The 24,608-nt window shown below is 38.9% G+C and overlaps 2 protein-coding genes and 1 pseudogene across 3 annotated transcripts; 1 reads left to right on the top strand and 2 right to left on the bottom strand.

Moving 5' to 3' along the window:
• Positions 1–4,197: 4,197 nt before the first annotated feature.
• On the bottom strand, positions 4,198–4,929 carry LOC106426019 (glutathione S-transferase T3-like). The gene has a single exon (XM_013866732.2). It carries the CDS (start codon positions 4,927–4,929, stop codon positions 4,198–4,200), a length of 732 nt encoding a protein of 243 aa, XP_013722186.2.
• Positions 4,930–5,347: 418 nt separating this feature from the next.
• LOC125592048 lies at positions 5,348–9,868 on the bottom strand (annotated as a pseudogene).
• Positions 9,869–10,492: 624 nt separating this feature from the next.
• On the top strand, positions 10,493–23,479 carry LOC106426027 (CCR4-NOT transcription complex subunit 1-like). 2 transcript variants are annotated; one of them, XM_022711079.2, is made up of 49 exons: positions 10,493–10,724; positions 10,802–11,102; positions 11,191–11,419; positions 11,500–11,812; positions 11,963–12,076; positions 12,158–12,286; positions 12,364–12,558; positions 12,647–12,841; positions 12,954–13,091; positions 13,181–13,303; positions 13,380–13,633; positions 13,732–13,835; positions 14,030–14,124; positions 14,211–14,435; positions 14,661–14,837; positions 14,917–14,989; positions 15,098–15,165; positions 15,297–15,442; positions 15,532–15,640; positions 15,733–15,879; positions 15,962–16,009; positions 16,069–16,197; positions 16,318–16,551; positions 16,638–16,775; positions 16,871–16,953; positions 17,047–17,152; positions 17,416–17,511; positions 17,646–17,795; positions 17,978–18,142; positions 18,220–18,446; positions 18,542–18,644; positions 18,730–18,858; positions 18,951–18,995; positions 19,188–19,382; positions 19,690–19,816; positions 19,894–19,994; positions 20,278–20,415; positions 20,493–20,576; positions 20,822–20,968; positions 21,053–21,184; positions 21,283–21,330; positions 21,420–21,566; positions 21,632–21,693; positions 21,862–22,015; positions 22,122–22,313; positions 22,406–22,510; positions 22,597–22,731; positions 22,835–23,035; positions 23,116–23,479. In XM_022711079.2, the coding sequence occupies exons 1-49, from the start codon at positions 10,626–10,628 to the stop codon at positions 23,368–23,370; spliced, it is 7,110 nt and encodes a 2,369-aa protein (XP_022566800.2). In that variant the 5' UTR covers positions 10,493–10,625; the 3' UTR covers positions 23,371–23,479. The 2 variants fall into 2 exon arrangements, with proteins under 2 accessions (XP_022566800.2, XP_048621426.1); XM_048765469.1 differs by having other exon boundaries at positions 20,481–20,576.
• Positions 23,480–24,608: the final 1,129 nt, after the last annotated feature.

The following is a 24,608-nucleotide window of genomic DNA, read 5'->3' as shown; positions in this document are numbered from 1 at the left end:
GCCAAAATTGGAAAACAATGTTTTTACGCCAAATTTGCAAAAACGTGTTTTCATGCGAAAATCACAAAAAACATGTTTTCACGCCAAAACCCCAAAACGCATTTTCCGCTAAAACAAAAACACGTTTTCCCGCCAAAATCGCAAAAACGTGTTTTCCCGCCATAACCTGTTTTCCCGCCATAACGTATTTTCCCGCAAAAATTGCAAAAACGCGTGAAACGCGTTTTCACGCCAAAACCCCAAAAACGTGTTTTCCCGAAAAATCGCAAAACTCGTTTTCCAGTCAAAATTGCAAAATATCGTTTTCCCGTCAAAATGAAAAATCTTCTTTTCTCGCCAAAACCGAAATTTTTTGTTTACCTGCAAAAAAAAATGTGTTTTCCCACCAAAACCGAAAATTTCATTGTCCCGCAAAAACTGCAAAATGTGTTTTCCAACAAAATCGCAAAATCTCGTTTTCCGGCCAAAATCGAAAAATTTCGTTTTCCCGCCAAAACTGCAAAAACGCGTTTTCCCGTCAAAATCGCAAAATCTCATTTTCCGGCCAAAAATAAAAAAATTCCATTTTCCCGCCAAAACCAAAAATCTCGTTTTTCCGCCAAAACCGCAAAAACGCGTTTTCCCGCCAAAATCGCAAAATCTTGTTTTCCGGCCAAAATCGAAAATACCCATTTTTCCGCGAAAACCGAAAATCTCGTTTTCCCGCCAAAACCGCAAAAACGCGTTTTACCGCCAAAATCACAAAATATTGTTTTCTGGCCAAAAAAAAAAACCGTTTTCCCGCCAAAACCAAAAATCTCGTTTTCCCGCCAAAACCGAAAATCTCGTTTTCCCGCCAAAACCGCCAAAACGCTTTTTCCTGCCTAAATCGCAAAATCTCGTTTTCTGGCCAAAATCGAAAAGTGCGTTTTTCCGCTAAAACCAAAAAAATTTGTTTCCCCCTCCCAAAACCGCAAAAAAAAACTCGTTAATTTTGAAATAATTCTAATGTAAATATATTAGATTAAATAATTAAATATAATATAGTTAAAATTAATATCAAATATATGATTAAATCAACACAATGGTGTTTTGGTAATTTGTTTACTAAACTCTTTTAGATGGAAATGAAAATAAAGAAACAAATATAAGATTCATTTAGATGATTCATCTAGATGAGCTATTTGGATGGATAAACAAACAGTCACAAAAATCTGAATGGATCATCTAAATAGATCATACAAATGAATCATCTAGATAAAGATGACAAATGGTGAAACAAACAACCCTTTTGTTTTGTAACTGTTTCTGTGACCAAACGCGCTCCCTTCACTGGTGTGTGTGAGCGAGAGAGGGTAAGTGGAAAAAAATAGTTAGAGACCCAAAAGGGTTTTCAAATCCCTAAATCAATCAAGACCCAAAAGGGTCTTCAAATCCCTAAATCGATCGAAAACTAATCGAAACCTGATTTAAACGGAAAATAATCGATTGAAACAAAACAAAATCGATTGAAACGAAAGCAAATCAATTGAAAATAAAAAATCCCCAAATCGCAGATTTTTTTCGAACCCTAATTTTGATACGAAACGATTCCAACTCTATTGAATATAAATGGAAACAATCTAGTTCGATTAATATAGAAAAAAACGCTTCTACTTACCTTGACGATCAGACGGAGTTGAATCGCGAAGGTGAGATCCGACAATCGCCCTAGAGAGTTGAGAGGTTTTTTTTTTCTTTGCTTTCGTCGAAATGACGATTTTTTTCTCGCCAAGACCAAACACATTCGCGCCTCCGTCTAATCTATTTCCGCCACGTCGCCCACGGACCGGGTCCGTCAAGATGCAATTTACGGATTAATCCGTCAAATGGGCTGGGTTTATATTTGTTAAAAAATCCAAAAAGTGCAACGGACCGGCTGACGGATTCGTTGTCATGCCCCAGTGCAAGTGCTCTTAGAATGGAGTTTTAAATGGAGTTCCGCAATGGTGAGGCTTACCCTAATCAAATATGTAAGTCCAATGGTGAGTCTCACTTTTGGAATCCTTACTAATAAAATATTTTATTTTTTAAAAAAAGTGAAATTAAATTTTTTTATTTATAACATGATTTAATAGAAAGATACAATATTTATTAATAATCTTCAATCACCAAATTTGTTTCAAATATTTTCAATCAAATCATTTTTCAATCGTTGATGTAAACGCTTATCGTGAACATCATCCTGAATGCCAAGCATATTAGCGATATTTGTAGGCATATCGGTATGTACCCGTGAACTTCTCGTGCTGTCTTCTTCAAATTCAGATATATCGTACTAAATGTATCCATCTCGTTCATTTTTGACTATCATATTGTGTAGTATGATACATGCTCTCATAATCTTCCCTATCTTTTCTTTGTCCAATGAAAGAGCCGGGTTTTTCACAATCGCAAATCGAGCTTGCAAAATTCCAAAAGCCTGTTCCATATCTTTTCGGGTTGCTTCTTGAAGTCTAGCAAATAACTCTGCTTTAGGACCTTGAGGGTGAGAGATAGATTGGAAGAAGGTCGACCATTTGGGATATATACCGTCTGTGAGATAATACACCAACTTATACATGTGTCCGTTGACCACATACTCTAACCTGGGAGCTCGGCCTTGGAAAATGTCTTCAAATACAGGAGACCGATCAAGGACATTAATATCGTTTATGGTACCTGGAGGACCAAAAAAAGCGTGTCATATCCAAAGATCTTGTGAAGCCACAGCCTCTAAGACAATTGTCAGTTTTCCTGATCCACGTGCGTACTGTCCTTTCCAAGCGGTTGGGCAATTTTTCCACTCCCAATGCATACAGTCAATGCTTCCTACCATCCCAGGAAACCCGTGTTTCTCTCCAATATCGAGGAGTCGTTGAAGATCCTCTGGTGTGGGTCTTCGTAGATACTCATCTCCGAATAACTGTATTATTCCGTCGGTGAAATGGTGTAAACACGAAAGTGTCGTGCTTTCACCAAGTCGGAGATATTCGTCTACCGTGTCAGCCGTATAACCATAAGCTAGCTGACGAATAGCTGCCGTACATTTTTGTAGTGGAGAAAGACCAAACCTCCCGGTCGCATCTCTTCTTTGTCGAAAGAAAGGAACGTTCTCTGCGAGGCCATGGACAATACACAAGAATAATTCATTATTCATGCGGAAACGGCGCCTGAATAAATGTACCGGGAATGTCGAATCTTCGCTGAAGTAGTCATTCCATAAACAGTCGTGTCCTGCTTCACGGTTTTGTTCTATATAAGCATGTCTCCTTTGCTTATTCGTTTGGGACTCGACTATGTCATTGTATGTATCTTCGACGATTTCGTCGAAAATGTCTTCCAGTCTTGCTTCGACTTCATCGGATGAAGATGATGACATTTTTAGGTATCCCTCCTTGAAACCAATAATATTGAACATCATAAGTTATTTTTTTTTTAGTTTTTTTTTTTTCAAGTTTCTATAGCAATTCTAATCTTTTAATCAATTTTAAAAGTGGTTTCTATAACAAATTTTTTTTCCAAATTTTTTTTTTCAAGTCTCTATAGCAATTCTAATCTTTTTTCAAGTTTCTATATCAATTTCTATTATTTACACAAGTTGTATAAGTGATATGTTTCTAAAATTGAAACTTGTTGAAGTTAAAGAGAAGAGCAAGTGTTACCTAAACTTGTTGAAGTTAAAGAGAAGAGCTAGTAGTACTTGTGTTATAAATCGAAGCAAAAGATGCAAATTCTTGTTGTAGCAGGGTGATCTTACAAAGACTTGGTACCAAAATATTACAACCTCGCCAAGGAAACGTGAAGATACAATAAAGAGATAGAAACCTAAAGGAAACAAGTTTTGATGAACGAGATAGGAAACTAAAGACAAGCATGACGACTACTTTATACTACATAAGAAGAACCCGTGACTTCCTTGACATGAGGTAAAGACCAAACGACTTTCACACCTCCAAATGCACCCGTGACTTGGTTCACATGCCTTCTGCTTGACCTGACACATCAAATAAGACAACAGTTAGTATAGTTTTAAAGCATCAAATGCACAATACAAGATAACTACCTCAAAACAAGATTAAGACATCATAACATTTCGGACATTAGCTTGAGTTTAAGACTAGTTTCCAGCTCAGACAGTGGCTCTGTCTTCGCGAGTAAACGATCAAGGAGTTTATGCCTTGAGAGTTTTTCTTTCATTTATAAAACACCATGTAGCTTTGACAACTCCTCTTCTCTAACACTCTTCTTCATCTTACTACCAGCTTTCGCAGTCTTAACCCCGATAGGTCTCCCCTCTGGTTCGCCCACTTCCTTTTCTTCTCTATCAACTTCCAGCACTTGTTTTCGCTTTTCCTTTCCACCGTCCTTAGCGAGATAGGTAGCACACCATTTTTGGTGATGCCTCAGCTCCCTCCAGCAGTGATCCAGGGCGAACTTGTACTCGTTATTATTGAAGAATATGTCTAACGCAGCTTTCATCACATCATCATCATTTTGACCACTTCTCTGCTCCCTTAGAGCGGCATCATAGCATCCAACAAACTTGGATACTTGCTCGTTGATCCTAGCCCACCTCTGCTTGCACGGACGAAGCTTCCTCGGTACTGTCCCAACCAGGTGAAGGCTTGCGTTGTAGAAGTCTACAATCCAGTTCCAGAAAGCATCAGCTTTCTGCTCATTGCTGACGACAGGGTCCTTACTGGTGTTAAGCCAAGCACCAATAAGGATTTTATCCTCTTTGGGAGACCATTTCATCCTCTCCTTCACACCAGAGTCGCCACCAGTGTCGACACCACACTTGACAACAGGCTCAAAAACAGACTCATTAGGACCTTGGCTACCGAACCAAAAAGGTTCGGGTGAATCAAGGTCCACTGGAGTCTGAGATTGACTAAACAATAGGTTCACATAACTAGTGTTCTTATCCATGTTAACAGATTGGTCTGTGTCACTCTAATAGCAACACAAAGACTTAAGTAGGCGAGCTTAAACTAAGAAACATTTAAAGCCAATAAAAACCGAGCAGTTAGGAAGATAGAAAGCTAACTAGTTGCATTAAACACCAATCAAATCAGACTAACACCCATTTGCAAAGTACTATAACATTTAAAACAATCAAATCTGAGGCGGTAGGAAGGTAACATTTACGCAAGAACAATCAAACTTTTAAACAAATAAAATACACTAATATATGTTTTTATTAATTCAAAGAAAAGAGAGTGGGAGGTTGTAGTAATCGTACCTAATTATACAGACACTCTCGAGCTTGAGGACGCTCTGGTTTACTTCTTTGAAGCTCTTCCTGCAAAACATAAGATGAAACAGTCAAAAGTTTTACTAGATAGCATTAACAACAACCAAAAGCACAAGAGAGATACTTACCAGTCAGAAACATATCCGCCAAACCTATAAAAACTAATGCGGAGACCATTAATACACAAACTGCCAATGCAAAGCCATTTGATAGTCGCTGATTTCTTCTTTAGCTCACAGACGGTCTTCTGTAGCTTAACCAGCTTCTGGTCACACTCAAAAGATTGATCCTTAAGCTGTCGGAGTTGTCTCTGAAACTCACACATCTCCTCCGTAACGGCCACTTCCCACCATTTCCAAATGTGGCAATCCCCATCATCGACATTGTCGCACGTGAATTACCTTTTGTAGGGATCTTTAGGAGTGTAAGATATTCCGACAACAGGCTGAGCTCCACAGTAGCATGTCCTCGGGATTCCATCATCAGCCTCTGGTTGAGGTGCGAACTGATCCGGCTCTGCATCCAAGTACAACAGAGCTTCTGCTTCAAGAAGGGAGGTCATGTCTAGAGAGTTTGATGATGAAGAAGGCTGGCTGTAGCTGTAATCTTGTCCCATTTTCGTTAACCTGAGACAAATGATGAAAGAACATAGTTAAAGAACAATAACTTATAGCAACGAAAGCAAGGACCGATTGAAAGAACATACTTAAAGAACAATAACTTCTCATATGGATTGAAAAAAATGACAAATCATTTACAACCGATTGAAAGCGAACACATATAAACCTAAAAGGTTTTGAAACCGTTAAGAAAAAAGAGAAGATCCGCTTGAGCTTGAAACCAAAATCGTTTCGAAACCGTATAAGAAAAAAAAAACATATCCGATTCCGATTGAAACCAAAATCGTTTTGAAACCCTTTCTACAATAGCCCATACTCGATTTTAACCCCAAATCGATTTTACCCCAAATCTTTTTGAAACACTAATTTCAATCGTAACCGCAAATCGATTGAAACCCCATTCCCGAACCCTTAATTGAGAGGAAACAAAATGAAAACTGATCTAAATCGAACAAATATACAAGTTCAGGCTTTGATTTACCTTCGTGAAGCCGATGGAGAGAAATCGCCGCGCTATCGCCTTATCGTCGAGACCTCTTTTTTTTTCCGGTCTCGGTCGAGAATGACCTAATTTTTCTAAACCCAACCCAAGCCCAAACGGAACCCGTCCCACTCAAACGTTGCCACGTACACAAGGATCAGCTCCTTAAACTCCTTCCCGACGGACCAATCCTTAGCTAAATTAACATAATAACTATTATTATATTAAAACTAACCTAAGGATTAACGCTAAGAGACAGTCATGGACCCTGTTGCGGTTGGTCTTGGAATGGAGTTCTTAGAGCACATTTATCTCACGTTTCTATGGTGGGTTTTTAGGAAAAAGTGGGTGTGGGCCCCACTGAAACCAGAGAAAACATCTCCAGAAATCGCGAAATAGGAGACGTCTGTTGAACTGTTCGCGGGCCCTACTGACACGTGGCGGCCCACGATTGGTTTGATTTTATTTTTATTTTTTTAAATCAGAAAAAAAATAAAATAAGAAACGTATATGCGATAAAGATGCTCTTAGCGGAACATAAGAATTCGTCTCTTAACTTTTAACTAAAAAAAGATAAGAACCGGTTCTTAAATATCTTATTTAAGAACCGGTTCTTAGCTTTTTTTAGTTAAAAGTTAAGAGACGGATTCTTATATTCCGCTAAGAACTCCGCCCTAAAAATTTTCCATTAAACATGCTTTTACTAACTTCAAACATAAAGGAAACTGATCACATTTAGAGCATTTTCATCTTAGGCTGTAACCGACTGGTATCATAATTTATGAATACTCTGAATGAAATATCTCAAACCTTAAGAAAATCATGAAAACATTTTAAATAGTTTTCAGATACTAATATACCAGTTAGATATTATCAATGAAAATGTTTATAGTACTGTTTTATTATTTACGAGTAAAGAGGAAACGTTATGTATTATTTATATCTTATTCTACTAGGTGTTTGAAATTTTCATTATTAATTTGTTTGACGTGATAAACCCTCCCCATCCATGGATTATTTTTGTTACCAATTTCTAGAGATTACAAACTTGATAGGAAAAATTGTGATTATCTTTCTATTCTATTGAGTTTTTTTTGTCAACAATCCACTTTATCAAATCAAGTTCTGGTCTATGGAAATCATGTTTATGGGAACATCTCTGTCTAGCATTTTCTGATTTACGCGGGAGAAAATAACACTTCATTGTTTGGCATCCTTAGCTAAGGATGCTCGCTCGTTGCAGATCCTAGGAATATGAACAACTCTAAACCACGATGTAGTTGTTTTGGGTCTAAACCACGATGTACTTGATGAAAGGAGGCACGCGATCCGTAGTGAAAACCGGCTAATCCATCAAATTTTTCTATCATATCCACTAAGTTAAGTTGTACAACCGAAACATGCATCTCATGCGAGTATAAAATACGTTTAAGTTAAGTTGCATGTATCTTTGTCTAAATTAATCTGCTGGCTGGTCAATAGAAACTACTAAAAAAAACCGTGGATACTTTTGTGCTTCTTCTCCAACACTTACATATTTCATATGGATTACTCAGATCATATGCATGGAAAAGAGTTAATTAAGCCCATAGAATATATACCATTTAGTAGTATAATTTAAAAATATGAAATAAAACAATGATATGGCACTTGAAGGAGCGAGAAAGAGTTTGATAATCATACCCTCTATCCAACAACAAACTTCATGTAGAATGGCAGGTTCTCTTATTATGTTCATTAGATGAATTACGGTATATCCTTTTAAATAAATTGGTGGAGATAATTGGTTGGTTTGTATCAACTATTTTTAGCTTTATTTTTTAGCTACAACCATAAAAATTACCAATCGTAATTTATTTAGTTTATAAACTAAAATGAAAAAATAACTATAGAAGGCATGTTTTTCTTAAACAAAAATGTTTTCTAACGCAAAAGAAATTGTAGGAATGTATTTATTTTATTTTATTGTTTATTTTTCATTTAATTTATATAATTACATTGGATACAACTACATAAAAAAAGCGTTATAGACTAAATTATATAGTAAAATTTCTATAGTTACTATGTAAGCAATCATCTAATGCGTTGTTTCTGGCTTTATGATCTAATCTTTTTTTAGCTTTTGGATGGCTTTACGGCCAATGCACACAATGACGAGGGTCCACTTGTTTTTAGTCAATACTATATAATAACCTAACCAAATAAGGAAGTTACAAATTTTACGCTACTTCTTTTTTGTTGTTGATCTTGGTTTTGCATGTTAGATGTTTATTTAGCTGAACATGAGATTCTGTTAATGGATTGAGATGAATTTAATGAGGAAGGTTTGGGTTAGTGCTGTTGGGTACATATTTATTGTTCGCTGTTAGGACATTTATTGATGTTTAGGTTTTTATCTAACAGGTTACTTGTCCTCTCTCTTTTTTTATTCTCCCCTTCAAAAATCTGTCAGTTACTATCAAAACAAGTAACAACGAGGCAACTTGGATGCGACTCGACGACAGTCTACAGATTGTTGGTTGTGCGTTGATTACACGCACCGATCATGTGACTGAAGAAACGGAGAGGAGACAAGATCAACGTCGATCTGAAGTTACGAGTGGTACATGTGGCAGTTTTCAAGCGATAGTTTAGGAGTTTGGTTGGCCATGTTAAACACATCCCCCTCCCTATCCCTCTCTCATCCTCACGAGATCCACTCTTCCTCGATTTGTAAGTAACATAACTAATAATATAAATACCAACACTGAACCAAGTTGCTTTGGTCTAGTGGTATAGGAGCTCCAGCTGGAGTGCCCGCCCCTGGGTTCGAGCCTTGGCCACTGCGGAATTTACATGTGGGCTGCAGCACCCGAGACCGAAGACCGTTACACGGTGAGCCACATGGTGACGTCCTGGCAGCGTCCTTGCTCACTTCGGTCTCTAGTCTGGACCACCTCGGTGGGGCCAGAATACTCGGTTAGCAAAAAAAAAAAAAAAAAATACCAACACTGGTTATGGAAAATAACATTTTTGTGTTTGTTTGTTGGCTATATATCTTTCACGAGGAACATTTACTAGTGTGTGTATGAATAAAAGAGATAGGCAATTAGGCAGACATCACATGGGCATGGTATATATTGGTAGCTTGTTAGGAATTTCTTAAGGCGTATATAAATAAGTGCAGGCAAAAGAAGGACCAGAGGCGTGCATGTCGCGTCTCATTTTATGGGGGAAGCTCATGGGCGCCACCATCATCATGTAATCAAAAACCCTCTCTACGCCATGCATGCAGTCGGGCCAATGAATAGTTTATTAGAATTTTCTGGTTCTGTACTTAGCTCTCTAACCTGTATTGTATCTGTATAAATAAGTATAAACTAATAATTAGTGTTTAGCAAGAGAAAAAACCAACAACAAAATTATGGGCCCAAGTGATCCGATCCTTGCTTGTAGTGGCCTCAAGATTTCCCATTTTCTTTGTTTTTTTTTCATCATTCTGTCTTTACACTAATAATAAAGTTCAGTCCTCTTTCCCGCTTAAAATTTATATCAAATAATCGTAAGTTGGACCAAGAGCTAGACCAACTGACTTTCATGACAGAGTTGCAACACGCAAAAGTGGTTTAAAACTGATACTAATACTATGAATCTATGATTAATATGACATGTATATATTTTTTACTGAGAGAAACAATTACTAATAAGCAGTGAAAAAAATCAGTTTGAAAGAAGAGAGACGTAATATATTTGGATGGTCAGATAAATAACGAACCTAATCATTGGAGACAAGAGTGGACAACCCTACCTCTCGGTGGCTTTCTATGTACTGGTTAGAAAGATATATTCAGAATCAAAATGATGATGATCGTATATATGTTTGAAAGGAAGCCAATAATGAAGATGAAGAGAAATAATTAGAAGATATTCTAACAAAAAAAAATCAGTAGAAGATACTTTTTGTTGAGTGAAAAAGATGATACAATTTCATTCAAAAAGAGAGAGAGAAGATGATACAATTTTCGGGTGGGTCCTATTAGAGTGAAAATATGTACGAGTGGGTCTATTAAAGTGGGCCGTAAATCCTTAAATAAAACAAAAGGCCCATTTAGAAAATAGTAAGAATGGGCTTAGCAGTGGCGGTATATGTGTGGGGGGAGGAATTCACCACCAACCAAAACCCAAACGCAAAAATCGCAAACTTGGGAACGATCAGAATCAGCGGATACTCTGGTTGGATCTTCTCTTCTCCCCCGAAAACCCTAGCAAGCATTTTGGATATCGGATCGCGATGCTGATGGTTCCGTCAAAGGTCGCCGGCCATACCCGGTTCTTGCTCGAGAGTTTTAATGGTTCCGATGTCGACTCAATCGCTCAAGAGATCTGTCAGGTAAACCTCTCTCTCTCTCTTTTGAATTATGGATTGAGTTTATTATCTGTATTCTGAGCAAAACTTGATGATTGCAGTTGGTTGATGTTGGTATTGAGACAAGCATTCCAGCTCTCAAGACGTGCATAGATTGCTTCACCGTCCGGAGAAGCCATCCTAATGCGTTGCAGCTTGAGAAACTTGTATCCTTGGTCTTCAAACGCGTTTTGAACAACTCTAATAATCTCCAAACCCTGATTTCTCACGCACTCCAAGATGTTGAGGTCACTGACGATTTTGTGGATGATTTGACCAATGCGTTGGGCTTTTCAATCCCTGAGAAAGTTAGCGTTGCTCTGGTCCTGGCCGATTCTGAAAGATCCGATGCAAAGTCAAGTGGTGCGTTTTTCTTTATTGCTTCTTCTCCTAGGTTTGGTTTATCCTTTTATTTAATTTAATGAATGTCTGGTCGTTTCTTCTTGTGTAGGACGAAACTTATTATTGGCCGAGATCGAGCAACTGTGTGCCACTCCTGGCCAGCTCGAGTCAACTGAGCAAATTCAGAATGTTGTCTTGTTTCTCCAGCAATCTGAGGACCTCTCCAGCCATTTGGATTCCTTCCTCCGTATCCTCTCTTCTGCTCAACCTCGAGATGACTTCTCTTTTGCTCTTACGCCTTTCCTTTCTCCTCAAGATCACCAATCTTATGTTTTCAGGTGCCCCTTATCATCTCTTATTCCTTCCCAGTCCATATTGCGACTCTCAACGCTTTTCTCTTCCGCTTGGATTTTCACAGTGACAACGAGATTGAGGCTATCCTTGATGAAATCGATAAGGAACTTGCTGTTGGAGATCTCATGGGTGAATTAGGTTGTGGTCTCACTGCTGATGCCCAGCAATGCAAAGAGATCTTGTCTACTTTCGCACCATTAAGAGAGGCTGCTATCGCCAGAATTCTTGCAAATGTCGCTCGTGCATGTCCTGATCGTGAAGATAATCACACCACCTTTCCAACATTCGCTCTGGCCCTTGGATGCTGCCTTCCAACTGAACTTCCCACGCCAAGGTCGTGGAATGCTGACATCTTAATCGAAACAATCATCCAGCTTGTAAGTCATCTTAATCAACATCACTGATACCTTCATTTCACTCTTTGTACTACACTTTTTTCTTTGTGCATGATCATTCCTTTGAGCAAAGGATTTAATGAATCATCTAGCTTATTTGCTAATCCTCTTTTTTTTTTTCTGCTAAACAAGGCTCCTGCCACAAGCTGGAGGAAAGTAATCGAGAATCTCGACCATAGTGGATTTGACATCCCTAATATGGAGTCTTTCTCGTTTTTCATGCGCCTATATAAAACTGCTTGCAAGGTGTGTTCTCTAATTTGACTGTTCACAATATGTTGTTTTCACTTCCACTGTCGTTTGAGTCTGTTAAACTGCTTCGTGCAGGACCCATTTCCTCTGGATGCTGTATGCGCTTCTGTCTGGAAAAATATGGAAGGTCAATTATCCTTTCTTAAGCATGCAATAGCCGCCCCACCAGAAGTGTTCACCTTTACGCATTCTCCAAAGAAGCTGGTGAGATACCACACGTCTGTCTTTAGATCTGCCCTTCCTGGTTTCTGTCACTATTCTTTTGACCATCTGTTTTCCAGGTATATGTTGATAATAACATGCACAGCCATGAGCAACAATTAGGACTTTCCAATCAAGCTTGGCTATCTCTCGATCTCTTAGATGTGTTATGCCAGCTGGCCGAGAGAGGTCATACTGTTTTAGTTAGTTCGCTGCTCCATTATCCACTCACACATTGTCCTAAAACCCTGCTTCTTGGAATGGCACACATCAAAGTAATTCGTCATGAGTGCTCTTTGACGATATATTCTCTTAACCTTGAATTTTTTTGTTTGGCTAAGCATGTTCATCCCGTTGTTGCAGACTGCCTATAATCTCATCCAGCGAGAGGTGCTTTCTGTTGTTTTCCCACTGATAATAACGAATTCCCAGGATAGTGGTTTTATCCTTCATCTCTGGCATCAAAATGCTGAGCTCGTTCTGTGGGGGATTTTAAATGCCCAAAATCTTAAAGTAGACAGCATACTCAGAATAATTGAAATCTGCCATGAGCTCAAGGTGAATATGTTGTAACGCTGACTTAATATTTATCTCCTTACTATGACTTATTTCATACACTAGCTTCTCTGCATCTATGAACTAATCAATTTTTTATTTGATTTAATTTCAGATTCTCTCTGTCGTTTTAGAATCAGTTCCAGTCTCATTCAGCATCAGATTGGCAGCCCTTGCCTCACTGAGAGGATTTTTGGACATTGAGAACTGGCTGCCAAACTGTCTATATGTGTATAAGGACACCTTTGCTGTGGTAACATATTCTTTCACAATCAAAGTTATTATTGTAATTTCATAATCAAACGGTCTAACATGTAAAATCCACCTTTTTTCATGTTTCAGGAGTGTCTCAAATTTGTCAAGAATGTGCATTTTAACCAATCGGAGGATTTTACTTCCAAACATTTCCATCCGTCTGATCCTTTATCAGATCTTCATTTGGATGCAACAGCTTTGCTTTTGAAAGTTAGTTATGATCCTTTATTTGGCTATTCTATTGCGTCATATCTATTGGGTTTAATTTTTTTGACATGCATTGCAGGTTTTGAAAGCTCATGATAATGTGATTACTTCATCTCAACTGGTAGAAGATATAGAAAAAGTAAATGCAGCAATCTTGGATTGTAATTCGAAACTGCAGAATGGCGAAGCTAAAGATTCATCAGCGTCCAATGCATATGGAGAAGATGTTGAGGCAGAAGCAAACGCTTATTTTCATCAAATGTTTTCTGGTCAGCTGAGTGTTGATGCTATGGTTCAAATGCTTTCCTTATACAAGGACTCTTTGGTTCAGAGGTTTGATAATGGCAAACTATGCCTATTTGACAAATTTCTTATCAAGTTTTGCGGGCTTCTCATTGCATAAACAAAATCACGAGGTTGTTTTTTTACAGGGAAAAATCAATTTTTGAATGCATGATTGCTAATCTATTTGAGGAATATCGTTTTTTCCCCAAGTATCCCGAGAGGCAGCTGAAAATAGCTTCCATTCTCTTTGGTGAGTGGGTCTTCTAAAGGATGTTTTACTTTTATGTAAAGGGATGATACCATGAATTCATTTTGCCGTTCATGCTGTTGTGTCTAATTCTCAACATTTATTAGCGTACTATAACCGGGCAATTGTTTGAGCATCTTTTCTTCTATTTTGTATTGCTGTCGTCACATTCTCTTTGCGACTTGTACAAATCTCAGGTTCTGTTATCAAGCACCAGCTTATAAGCTCAATCACATTGGGTATGGCACTGCGTCTAGTCTTGGATTCTTTGCGTAAACCTGCAGATTCAAAAGTATGGATTCTTTTGTGATTTATTTGTGTCTGCCCGCTTTTTACTGTACGAGATCTGTCATTTTCTTAATTTCCTGATTCATGCAGATGTTTCTCTTTGGAAGCAAAGCTCTGGAACAGTTTGTGAATCGTCTGGTTGAATTGCCTCAGTACTGCAACCATATTTTACAAATATCTCATCTGCGTAGCACTCATCCCGAGTTAGTCACTGTTATTGAACAAGCACTTTCAAGGATATCATCTGGTAATTTAGAGTCAGATGCCTCTGTTTCGCACCCTGGTCTTTCACAGTCTTTCCCTGGAAATGGCGAGGTATAGTGTTGATTAAAAGTTTCTTTTGTGAAGAAGAAGAATGCTTTATCCTTTATATTTCTAGTCTCATGCCTTCCATTAGCAGCTCTTTAGAGATGATGTGCACATTTGTAAACTTCTCGTAGTATGGACTGGGCTATATTTTTCTTGGCCCTAAATTAACTTTCCCGAAAATTTAAGGCGAGAAGTAAATTAACACATCATTTCTGTTTTTGTTTTTGTCAGTTTGGTTCTGGAATTGGTCAATCTGCGTTGCAACTTCCTTCTCCTGTGCTGCCTCAACAGACAAATGAAGTGCATATTGATGACCGCAGCAGAGTACCAAGTGTTCCATCTAACGAAGCAAAGCCGCTTCTGCCGTCATCATCTAACATTTCCGTTGATGTTTCTGTCACTCCTAAGGTGATCACTTTCTCTTCTGTTTTATTTATGGCTGTGGGTGGGAGGAGTATTCATTTAATCTCACTAGTTATCCTTGCAGAATCCTGGCATTTCGACTTCTTCATCAACCTCAGCTGGTTTTGTTCGTCCAGCTCGTGGAGCTACTTCGACGAGTAATCTCCATGTCGTCTTAACTTTATAATTATTTTTCTAAAATATGATAGGAAATCTAGTTCTTTCCTATGATAAGAAGAAATGTTACTAATAGTCGATTATCACAGGGTTTGGCTCTGCTTTGAACATAGAAACCCTGGTTGCAGCAGCAGAGAGAAGGGAAAACGCAATAGAGGTACCGTACCTGCTGTGCTCTGCATTTACATTTGGAATTATTTGCTTTTGGTTACATGGCATAGTGAATTGCCAACATGCTAATTGTCTAATATTTGGTATGAGTGACAAGAATAAGTTTTTTTTTTCCAGGCTCCACCGTCAGATGTTCAGGACAAAATTTCATTCATAATCAATAATATATCTTTAGCCAACATTGAATCTAAAGGGAAAGATTTTGCTGAGATTTTGCCTCAGCAGTACTATCCTTGGTTTGCACAGTATATGGTTATGAAAAGGTACGAATAATTGTGTTTTTTTGTTTGCAATTTATGTGCGGTTATTGTCTGCTCTTCTGATTGTCTTCCTGGTGTTAAATACCTGATAGAGCAAGCATCGAGCCCAATTTTCATGATTTGTACTTAAAGTTCCTGGACAAAGTTGATTCCAAGCTGTTATTTAAGGAGATACTTCAAAATACTTACGAAAATTGCAAGGTAAATATTTCTTCATACAAGTGATTTGTTGTGGTGGGTGTTCCTTCTGTTGAGCAATTTTTTTCACTTACGTAAGTGCTTTTGTTTTGCAGGTTCTCTTGGGTTCAGAGCTCATAAAGTCAAGCTCGGAAGAGCGATCCCTGCTTAAAAATTTAGGCAGTTGGCTTGGAAAGTTGACCATTGGAAGGAATCATGTTTTAAGGGCGCGAGAAATAGATCCAAAATCCTTGATTGTGGAGGTATTTTCTGCTATTTCCTCAAAGTTTATTCCTTTTTTTTTGGCAATAATTGTGTCAATTTGTTATTCTTCTCCATCTGCAGGCTTATGAAAAAGGGTTGATGATAGCAGTAATTCCATTCACTTCAAAGGTTGGTGATGTCTGATTAGTTTTACTAGCTGTTCTAGTCCTAATTTTCGGCTACTGCAGGTTCTTGAACCATGCCAAAACAGTATTGCGTATCAGCCTCCCAATCCTTGGACGATGGCTATACTTGGGTTACTCGCTGAGATCTATTCAATGCCAAACCTAAAAATGAATCTGAAGTTTGATATAGAGGTATCTGTTTTTAATAATGACTTTAGAAAGATGACTGTGCGTGGTTGAGGATCAACGAGTTGTTTTACATCTTTTCTCTTCGAGTATTTATTGTTTTGTCCTCATCTTCTTTCTGTTCAGGTTCTATTCAAGAACCTTGGTGTTGATTTGAAGGAAGTAGCGCCAACTTCCCTTCTAAAGGATCGGAAGAGAGAAATAGATGGGAATCCTGATTTTAGTAACAAAGATCTTGGAGTAACACATATATCTCAACCACCGATAATCCAGGAGCCTAAAACAATTTCTCCTCTTAAGCAAATAGACCTACCTATTGATGTAGCAAATACAGACATTCCCTCAAAGTTATTATCACAGGTTATATTTTGTGTACTTTTTGTTATTGACATATAGTGTCAGCTTTTAGCTATCAACAGTATTTTAGCCCCTTGCTTTTTCTTCAGTATGTAGCCCCACAACGTGTGTATGCTAATACTTTGATGGAAGACGAAAAAGTGGCAACTTTAGGCTTGCCTGATCAGCTCCCGTCACCTCAAGGACTGTTCCCGTCAAGTCCATCCCCATTGTTTTCTACTAGCCAGGTACGATTATCATTATATGAATGTCGATCAAAGTTATTATATATATATATATATATATCTGGTTCATACCGTTTCACTGTTATGATGATGGCCAGCCACCAGCGCTTCCCAACATTGGAAATCATGTGGTTATCAATCAGAAATTAAGCGGATTTGGTACGCACTTTCCATTTCCGAGGTTTGTAACTAATGGTCTCCCACTGGTGATATTTATGTTTCTAGTGCATTTAAGGTGGTTTCTTCGACATTCTAAAGTTTTATCCATTGTCAGAGTGGTACCACTTGCCATGGATAGAGCTATCAAAGATATTGTGTCTGGTATTGTTCAGAGAAGTGTTTGCATTGCTTGCCAAACAACAAAAGAGCTTGTTCTGAAGGTTGGCCAATCTGAACTTGTCTACCTTTTTTTTGTTTCATATCCCAAATGATTTCCTTATCTCACATTCGTTTTCCATCGCTTTATTTTGACAACTAAAATTATTCCCATTTATCACAAGCGTCAGTTTCTAGCGTCTAGTTCCGTTTTGTAGTAGTCCATGTATATTTTGTTGCATCTCTATTTTTTTTCTTCGAGTAGAGAATCTACAAAGTTTTGATCTTGTATGTCAATCGTACATACATGTTTCGTCTTTGACTCCAGGATTATGCCTTGGAACCAGATGAGACACGTATATATAGTGCAGCTCACTTGATGGTAGCGAGTTTAGCTGGGAGTTTGGCTCATGTGACGTGCAAGGTTTTTCCTGCTCAAAGGCTTGGCTTCTTAATATTTTTGTCTACATTCTTGCTATTGTATTCTGCCTTGTTACACTAATTAAATCAGCTCTATTTTTCCTTTCTTGCTTTTTATGCATTCTCTGGTATATGCAGGAACCCCTGCGCACTTCAATTTCAGGTCATCTGCGGAGTTCGCTCCAGGGGAATATTAAAAATGAAGCTCTTGAACAAATTGTGCAACTTGTGACCAATGACAACCTTGATCTGGGTTGTGCTGCCATTGAGCAGGCGGCTACAGAGAAGGTTTGTGTTAGATTTTATATCATTTATGTTCCAGCTTTTAAGTTAGTAAATTTGAAAATAACCAGAATATATTTAGAGTGGATTGCAAGCACTTCACTTGAGTAGGGATCCTTGTTACCCTTTTGTATGATTGAGCCTTACCTATAATGTTCAGTGATATAAATATATCCTTGTCCCTGCAGGCAGTACAAACTATCGACGCGGACATTGCCCAGCAATTGTTGTTACGGAGAAAGCCCAGAGATGGGGCTGGATCCTCCCTATCGCAAAATTCTGTCAGTTTTATACCAGAGTCCCTCCGCCCCAAACCGGGACAGCTGTCCCTATCTCAACAGCGAGTTTATGAGGTGCTTTTTCTTAACAGGTAATAACCGTTGGTCTTTTTTGTGTTCGTATAACTAAGCGATACGCGTGCATTTTGCAGGACTTTGTTCAACTTCCTTGGCAAAAGCAGTCAACCCACACTTCACACGGTTTATCTGCTGCTTCAAGCTCATCTGGTGAGGTTGGGCTTGGTAGTAATTATGGTCCAGTATCAGGAAAAAGTGCTTCGGACTCTTTGTCTGGTGCTGAACACGCCCGGATGGATATGGTCTCCCGGGCATCAGATCTTTCTGTGGAGGGTTTTGAATCTCCAGTTTCACTTTTAAGGTGCTTTGCTGGCCCATATTGATAAAACTGTTTACATTTCTTCTTTTGTGTTTCACAGCTAATATGTTGACATTTCATCTTGCCTCTGTTCAAAGCTCACAAGTTGATCCAGCTGGTGAAACAGGCGATCTTCAGTTCTCTAATTCCATTTCGACTTCTGAGTTGAGCCTGGTTGAATCCTCCGACACTGCTATGAAAGTGAGACTACTGTTTGTTTTTAAATTTCGACTCGCTTAATTATTATATCTAATCACTGAGTTGTGCTTCTTATTTTATACCCAAGGAAACTGGAACATCATTGCAGACATTGACTTCAGCTGCTACCATGGAGCGTCTTGGTGGAAGTAATATCACCCAGCCTTCTCTGTCCACGAGAGATGCACTGGATAAGTATCATATTGTTATGCAGAAGGTTAGTAAAGTGGCTATTTATGCTTTTTTTACAATTACTACATTAATTTTGGCTTTTTTTACAATTACAATTACTTCGTCAAACTGTTTCAGATGGAGGACTTAGTGGCTAATAATGCAGGAGATGGTGAAATTCAGGTACTTGAGTGCATAAGTGGTTATGGTGAAGTTTCGTTTTCCATTTTCTGTTCACCTAGAATTAATGGAATTGTTAGTTAATTTTTTAAATGTTTCGTAATTTCGGGAAATGGTTTGGTGGTTTTTGGCCATTTAATGTCTATCTGTTTTGGCATCGATTCAATCACTGACGATTTCATTAAATTTTTTCAGGTTGTAGTTTCTGAAGTTCCTGAAATCATCCTCAGATGTATCAGCAGAGATGAAGCAGCTCTGGCTGTCGCTCAAAAAGCTTTCAAGGCTCTTTATGAGAATGCATCAAGTAGTCTTCACGTCAGTGCTAACCTAGCAATTCTTGTGGCTATTCGTGATGTTTGCAAGCGTGTTGTTAAAGAGCTAACTAGTTGGGTATGTCAACGACCTTTTCAAAATTTAAGTATTCATATTGTTTCTGTAGTTCACACTCTCGTACGTGCTTTAGTTCAGTTGCTTCTGATATTTCTCTTAAATAAGCCTCTATTTCTTGACATGACACATCAATAAGTATTAGATTGACTCGTGACAAAAAGGACTAGATTGAGCCTATTTCCCGTAGCTGGAGTTCCTGATAAAATATGACAAGAACCATCCTCAATTAGTTATGGATACGAGATTTGTTTTTTTTTTCTGGGATTTCTATTATTCTTATGTAACTTCCTTGGAACTTCATGCATAGGTGATTTATTCAGAGGAGGAGCGGAAGCTCAACAAGGATATAACTATCGGTCTTATCCAACGCGAGTTGCTTAACCTAGCGGAGTACAATGTCCACATGGCGAAGCATCTTGATGGAGGGAGAAACAGTATGCCGAACATCACATATTTGTATAGTTTTCTTTTATTGTGAATGAACGTGGCTAACTACTTGTTTGCTTTGCAGAGAGAGCCACTGACTTCTCTATTTCTCTGCTCCAATCCTTGGTCACTGAGGAGTCGAGTGTCATTTCAGAGCTACACAGTCTTGTTGATGCACTGGCAAAGGTAGCAAATATAACTTTCTTCGGCCTTTGTTATTGCAATCTTGCCTTAGCTTGTTCTAATGTATTACTAATACCTCTTCTGATATATGACAATTATTAGGTGCGGAAAACATACAACTAGGGATTAGGATTAGATATTGTTTTTATTTATCTGCCTTGTAATACTTCTTTATAGAACGCCAACTGACAGATATCGTGGTTAGGTTCAGCTATTGTTTTATGCTGTTATCATATATTTGACATATTCATTTGGTAACGTTAACTTTTTCCTTGTTCGGTTGTAGCTTTCCTCAAAATCCGGATCTCCTGAGTCATTGCAACAACTAATTGACATCATACGAAATCCAGTTACTAATACAAGTGGTCTCTCTGATAGTGCATCCGGAAACGAGAACAATGATAGACAATCGAAGGATGAAAAGGTTTCAGATATTTTCATTACCGAATGTTGCTTGTGATCAGGCTGTTAATTCTTTTGACATGTTAGCTTTGTTCTCAGGTTGTGTGCAATACAACTGCTAACACAGAAGAGAATGCCAGCTGGGAATACGTGGACGCAGATCCTGCGGGTTTCCGGAATCGGGTAATTTTTCTGCTTGTGACTAGGTTTCATTACTCCAATATGGATGACGAGTTTTAGTCTTTTTAGTTGTTTAATTGGGTTTCAAGCTACAGATAACGATTTCAATAGAAACGTTTGTGTAGCTGTTATTATTAAATATTCATGTTTCTATTAAACAAATACTCTGTTACCTCTTCAATTCTATGTTGGTATATACATCTCCCGTACGTTGTTTATCTTTTTTTATGGTCCGTATGCTTCCGCAGGTGTCCACGCTTTTTAAAAATTGGTATCAAATTTGCGAAGTTTCCGGTGCAAATGAAACCGCTTGTTCACAATATGTCTCGCATTTGCATCAGACTGGACTACTTAAGGGAGATGATACAACAGAGAGTTTTTTCAGAATTCTTCTGGTGATTGACTTTTTAAGTTTTCATAGGATCCACACTTCCAAAATCTTTAGAGGCCTTATGATTGAACTTGGGTGTTATGTTTAGGAACTCTCTGTTGCTCATTGTATATCTTCTGAAGAAATCAGTTCTGGAGCTGGGCAATCTCCTCAGCAAGCTCAGAGTCCATCATTCCTTATTATCGATATTTATGCAAAGCTTGTTTTTTCAGTATTGAAGGTAAATTCTCATGAATTTTTAAGGCTAGGAGCGGATAATTAAGCCCAAAATACATTGCCTGCTAAGCCTATTTTTGTTTCTTATGACAATCTTTTCAGTATTTCCCCGAACAGGAGTCTAGCATCAAGTTATTTCTTCTTTCGGAGGTTAGTTTTAGTTTATTGAAAATACTTGAAAACTTTTATTTTATTGGTGGAAAAAGGTGAGTGGGTCTGATAATGATTACTGGCTGTAGATCATGGCTGTAACTGTGAGGTCTATTCAGAAGGACGCCGAAGATAAAAAGACGTCACTCAATCCAAGACCATATTTTAGATTGTTCATCAACTGGCTGCTGGACTTATGTTCCCTGGATCCTGGGACTGATGGAACAAACTTTCAGGTGCATTTTGTTTTCTTTGAAGTGGTTGCTATTTATCGATATAACTAACATCCAGTTTGTTTCAGGTTCTAACAGCTTTTGCCAATGCATTCCACGCGTTGCAGCCTCTTAAGGTTCCCGCTTTCAGGTTAGGACTGAAAGCTGTTTCTCGTAATGCTTTTAATCAAACTAGAATTTGTCAGGAACTATGGGAGAAGTCGAATACCTATGTCCTCAGAATGATTCATGTGGTTGGCATATATATCTTCTTTTTTTTTGATTGAACAATTGTGTTTTTGCACTATAAAATTTCCAGCTTTGCATGGCTAGAGCTGGTCAGCCACAGAAGCTTCATGCCTAAGATGCTTATAGTAAATGGCCAGAAGGGTTGGCCATATGTGCAACGCCTGCTGGTTGACTTGTTCCAGTTTCTTGAGCCATTTTTGAGAAATGCTGAACTCGGAGGACCAGTATGTACCTTCTTCCCTCGTGTAATTTTTAAACTGAACACTAGGGGTATAATTGATGGTAACTTTAAAGTGGTGTCTCTCTCTCATTTGTTTATCAATTATGCAGGTTAATTTCCTATACAAAGGGACATTGAGAGTGTTGCTGGTGCTGCTTCATGACTTCCCGGAGTTCCTCTGTGATTATCATTTTACTTTCTGTGATGTGATTCCTTCAAGTTGCATACAAATGCGAAATATTATTCTCAGTTCTTTTCCACGGAACATGAGGCTTCCAGATCCCTCTACGCCAAATTTGAAGGTTCTGAGATGATTGTGGATAGTGCAGCCTGTTCAAATTCTAAATAAAAGATATATATCCCTGGTAAGCTGATTAAATCTTGTGAACTGCAGATTGATTTACTGCCTGAGATAGTAGAAGCTCCATGTATCCTTTCCGGGGTTGATGCTGTGCTTAAAGCGAAGCAAATGAAGAATGACGTGGACGAGTATCTCACTGTAATAGATCATCTGATTCTTCACTCCTTTTGAAGGTTCTTCAAATTATATCAGGAAATACTCACATATACTTTTTTTTCTTGCAGTTGAGGCAACAGAATTCAACTTTCCTAAGTGAGTTGAAGCAGAAGCTGCTTCTCTCGTCCAACGAGGCCAGCTCAGCTGGAACCCGTTACAATGTACCATTGATCAACTCGCTTGTGCTATATACTGGAATGCAGGTACGAATCAGTGTGGAATACGGGGCTATATGTTAATTGTAAATGGATCCTGTCAGCTAAAAGGAATAAATGTATATCTTACCTGACTCAATGCGGATGACAGGCTATTCAGCAGCTACAAGCGGGTGAGACTCAGGCTCAAAATGTGGTGGCCTTGCACATGTTCAAGTATTTAAGTATGGAACTAGATACGGAAGGGCGCTACTTGTTCCTCAACGCGATCGCCAATCAGCTTCGATATCCCAACAACCACACTCATTATTTCTCCTTCATCATGCTCTATCTCTTCTTCGAGTCTAACCAGGTGAGGATCGTTATACCTCTCAGGAGTCTATTCTGTAGATATGAGAATCTAATTCTTTGCGTGTGTGTGAATGGAAACAGGAGATCATCATACAGGAGCAGATAACAAGAGTGTTGTTGGAAAGGCTAATTGTGAACCGGCCGCATCCTTGGGGACTCCTAATAACGTTCATCGAGCTCATCAAGAATCCAAGATATGGCTTCTGGCAACATGCCTTCATCAGGTGTGCTCCTGAAATTGAGAAGCTCTTTGAATCGGTCGCTAGATCCTGTGGTAGTCTCAAGCCAGTAGTTGACGAGGGAATGGTCTCCGGTTGGGCCGACAACAATCACTAGCTTGTCTTTTCTTCTCCTTTCAATTTGTAATATGTGCCTGATTTGGTATTCATTACCATACGACATAGTCGGTATTTCAGTATTTAAAGTTTTACATTTTCTAAGTTTATTTGAAGAGTAATTGCACTCCCTGTATAAGAAAAACTGCTTAATTTGCAAATGTGGAAAGTCAACTGTAGTAACACTATGCAATTCACATTATCTATCTAACGAAGCAGACCGGATCAAAAAAACTCTCCGTGAAACCTCTCTATCTCCAGACCTCTCTATCTCCAGACCTCTCTCAACAAAGCGTGAAGCTTTTCTCTGGTCCGGCACTCGCCTGTGCCGGAGGCTCCTCTCTAATCCTATCTTCGTTTTTCCTTTTGCCTTTCTCCTCTCGGTCCCATTCCCAGTCGACATGCTTACTGTTCTGACCCTGCTGGTGAGGCACCGGAAACCTTATGGGATCCGAAGGTGACTTTAATCGGAGGTGTTTGGAGTGGCGAGACTACGGCATGGCTGATGAGGAAGAGGTCGGCTCTTAGGACTGAAAGGTGGCTAGATCTAGTTTTCCCTTTTTCAGACCTACGTCTTTTTCACGGCAGCAGCGCGTGACCCAGTGGAAAGCCACCTCCACCTTGGCTTCTGCTCGACGGTGTACCGAACAGAGGAGTGGTGTGTTGGTCGGCAGAAAATGGTCTCGTCTCTCTGGTTCCCCGGAACGACGCGGCGTAGAGTTTCCATTTCAACGGAGTGGTCAACTGAAGGAATGATCTCTGCTTTTGAATCGCGGTGGTGCTCAATTTCCCAGCGTCGGCGGCGGTTGTTCAACGGCTCCGGCTGTTGAGCCCCACACCATTGGAAGCTACAGTTGCTGTTCCGGTTTCGTTTGTCTGAGGCCGAGGTCTGCCTTTTCAATACGGACTAGTTTCGTCTTTTCTGGCTAAGGAGTGAGATATTGAGCCCGATGATTGCTGGAGTTACTCGGGATAGCACCGATTCGGTGATGATGTACTGGTCCAAGTTCTGAAATCATATTCTTTGGCGACCAATACTTGTTCGTTAATGATTATTCTCGATTAGATTTTAGTTTAAGCTCGGGTTTTATGTTGTTCACTCCTGTGGTCGATTTAGGAGGTCTAAGAGAATGCTCTTGTCGGGTCGTGACGAGAGTGTATTCTCACTGGGTAGATATTACAGCAAAGATCTTGATCGCGTAGCGTAGGATCCATCTATGTGTTCTTGGGTGATACTAG

The sequence above is a fragment of the Brassica napus genome, chromosome C8 (genome assembly GCF_020379485.1).
Source record: "Brassica napus cultivar Da-Ae chromosome C8, Da-Ae, whole genome shotgun sequence".
In the NCBI taxonomy this organism is placed as follows: Eukaryota; Viridiplantae; Streptophyta; class Magnoliopsida; order Brassicales; family Brassicaceae; genus Brassica; species Brassica napus.
Note: the sequence above shows the minus strand (reverse complement) of the source record. Positions and strands in the feature narration are given on the sequence as shown.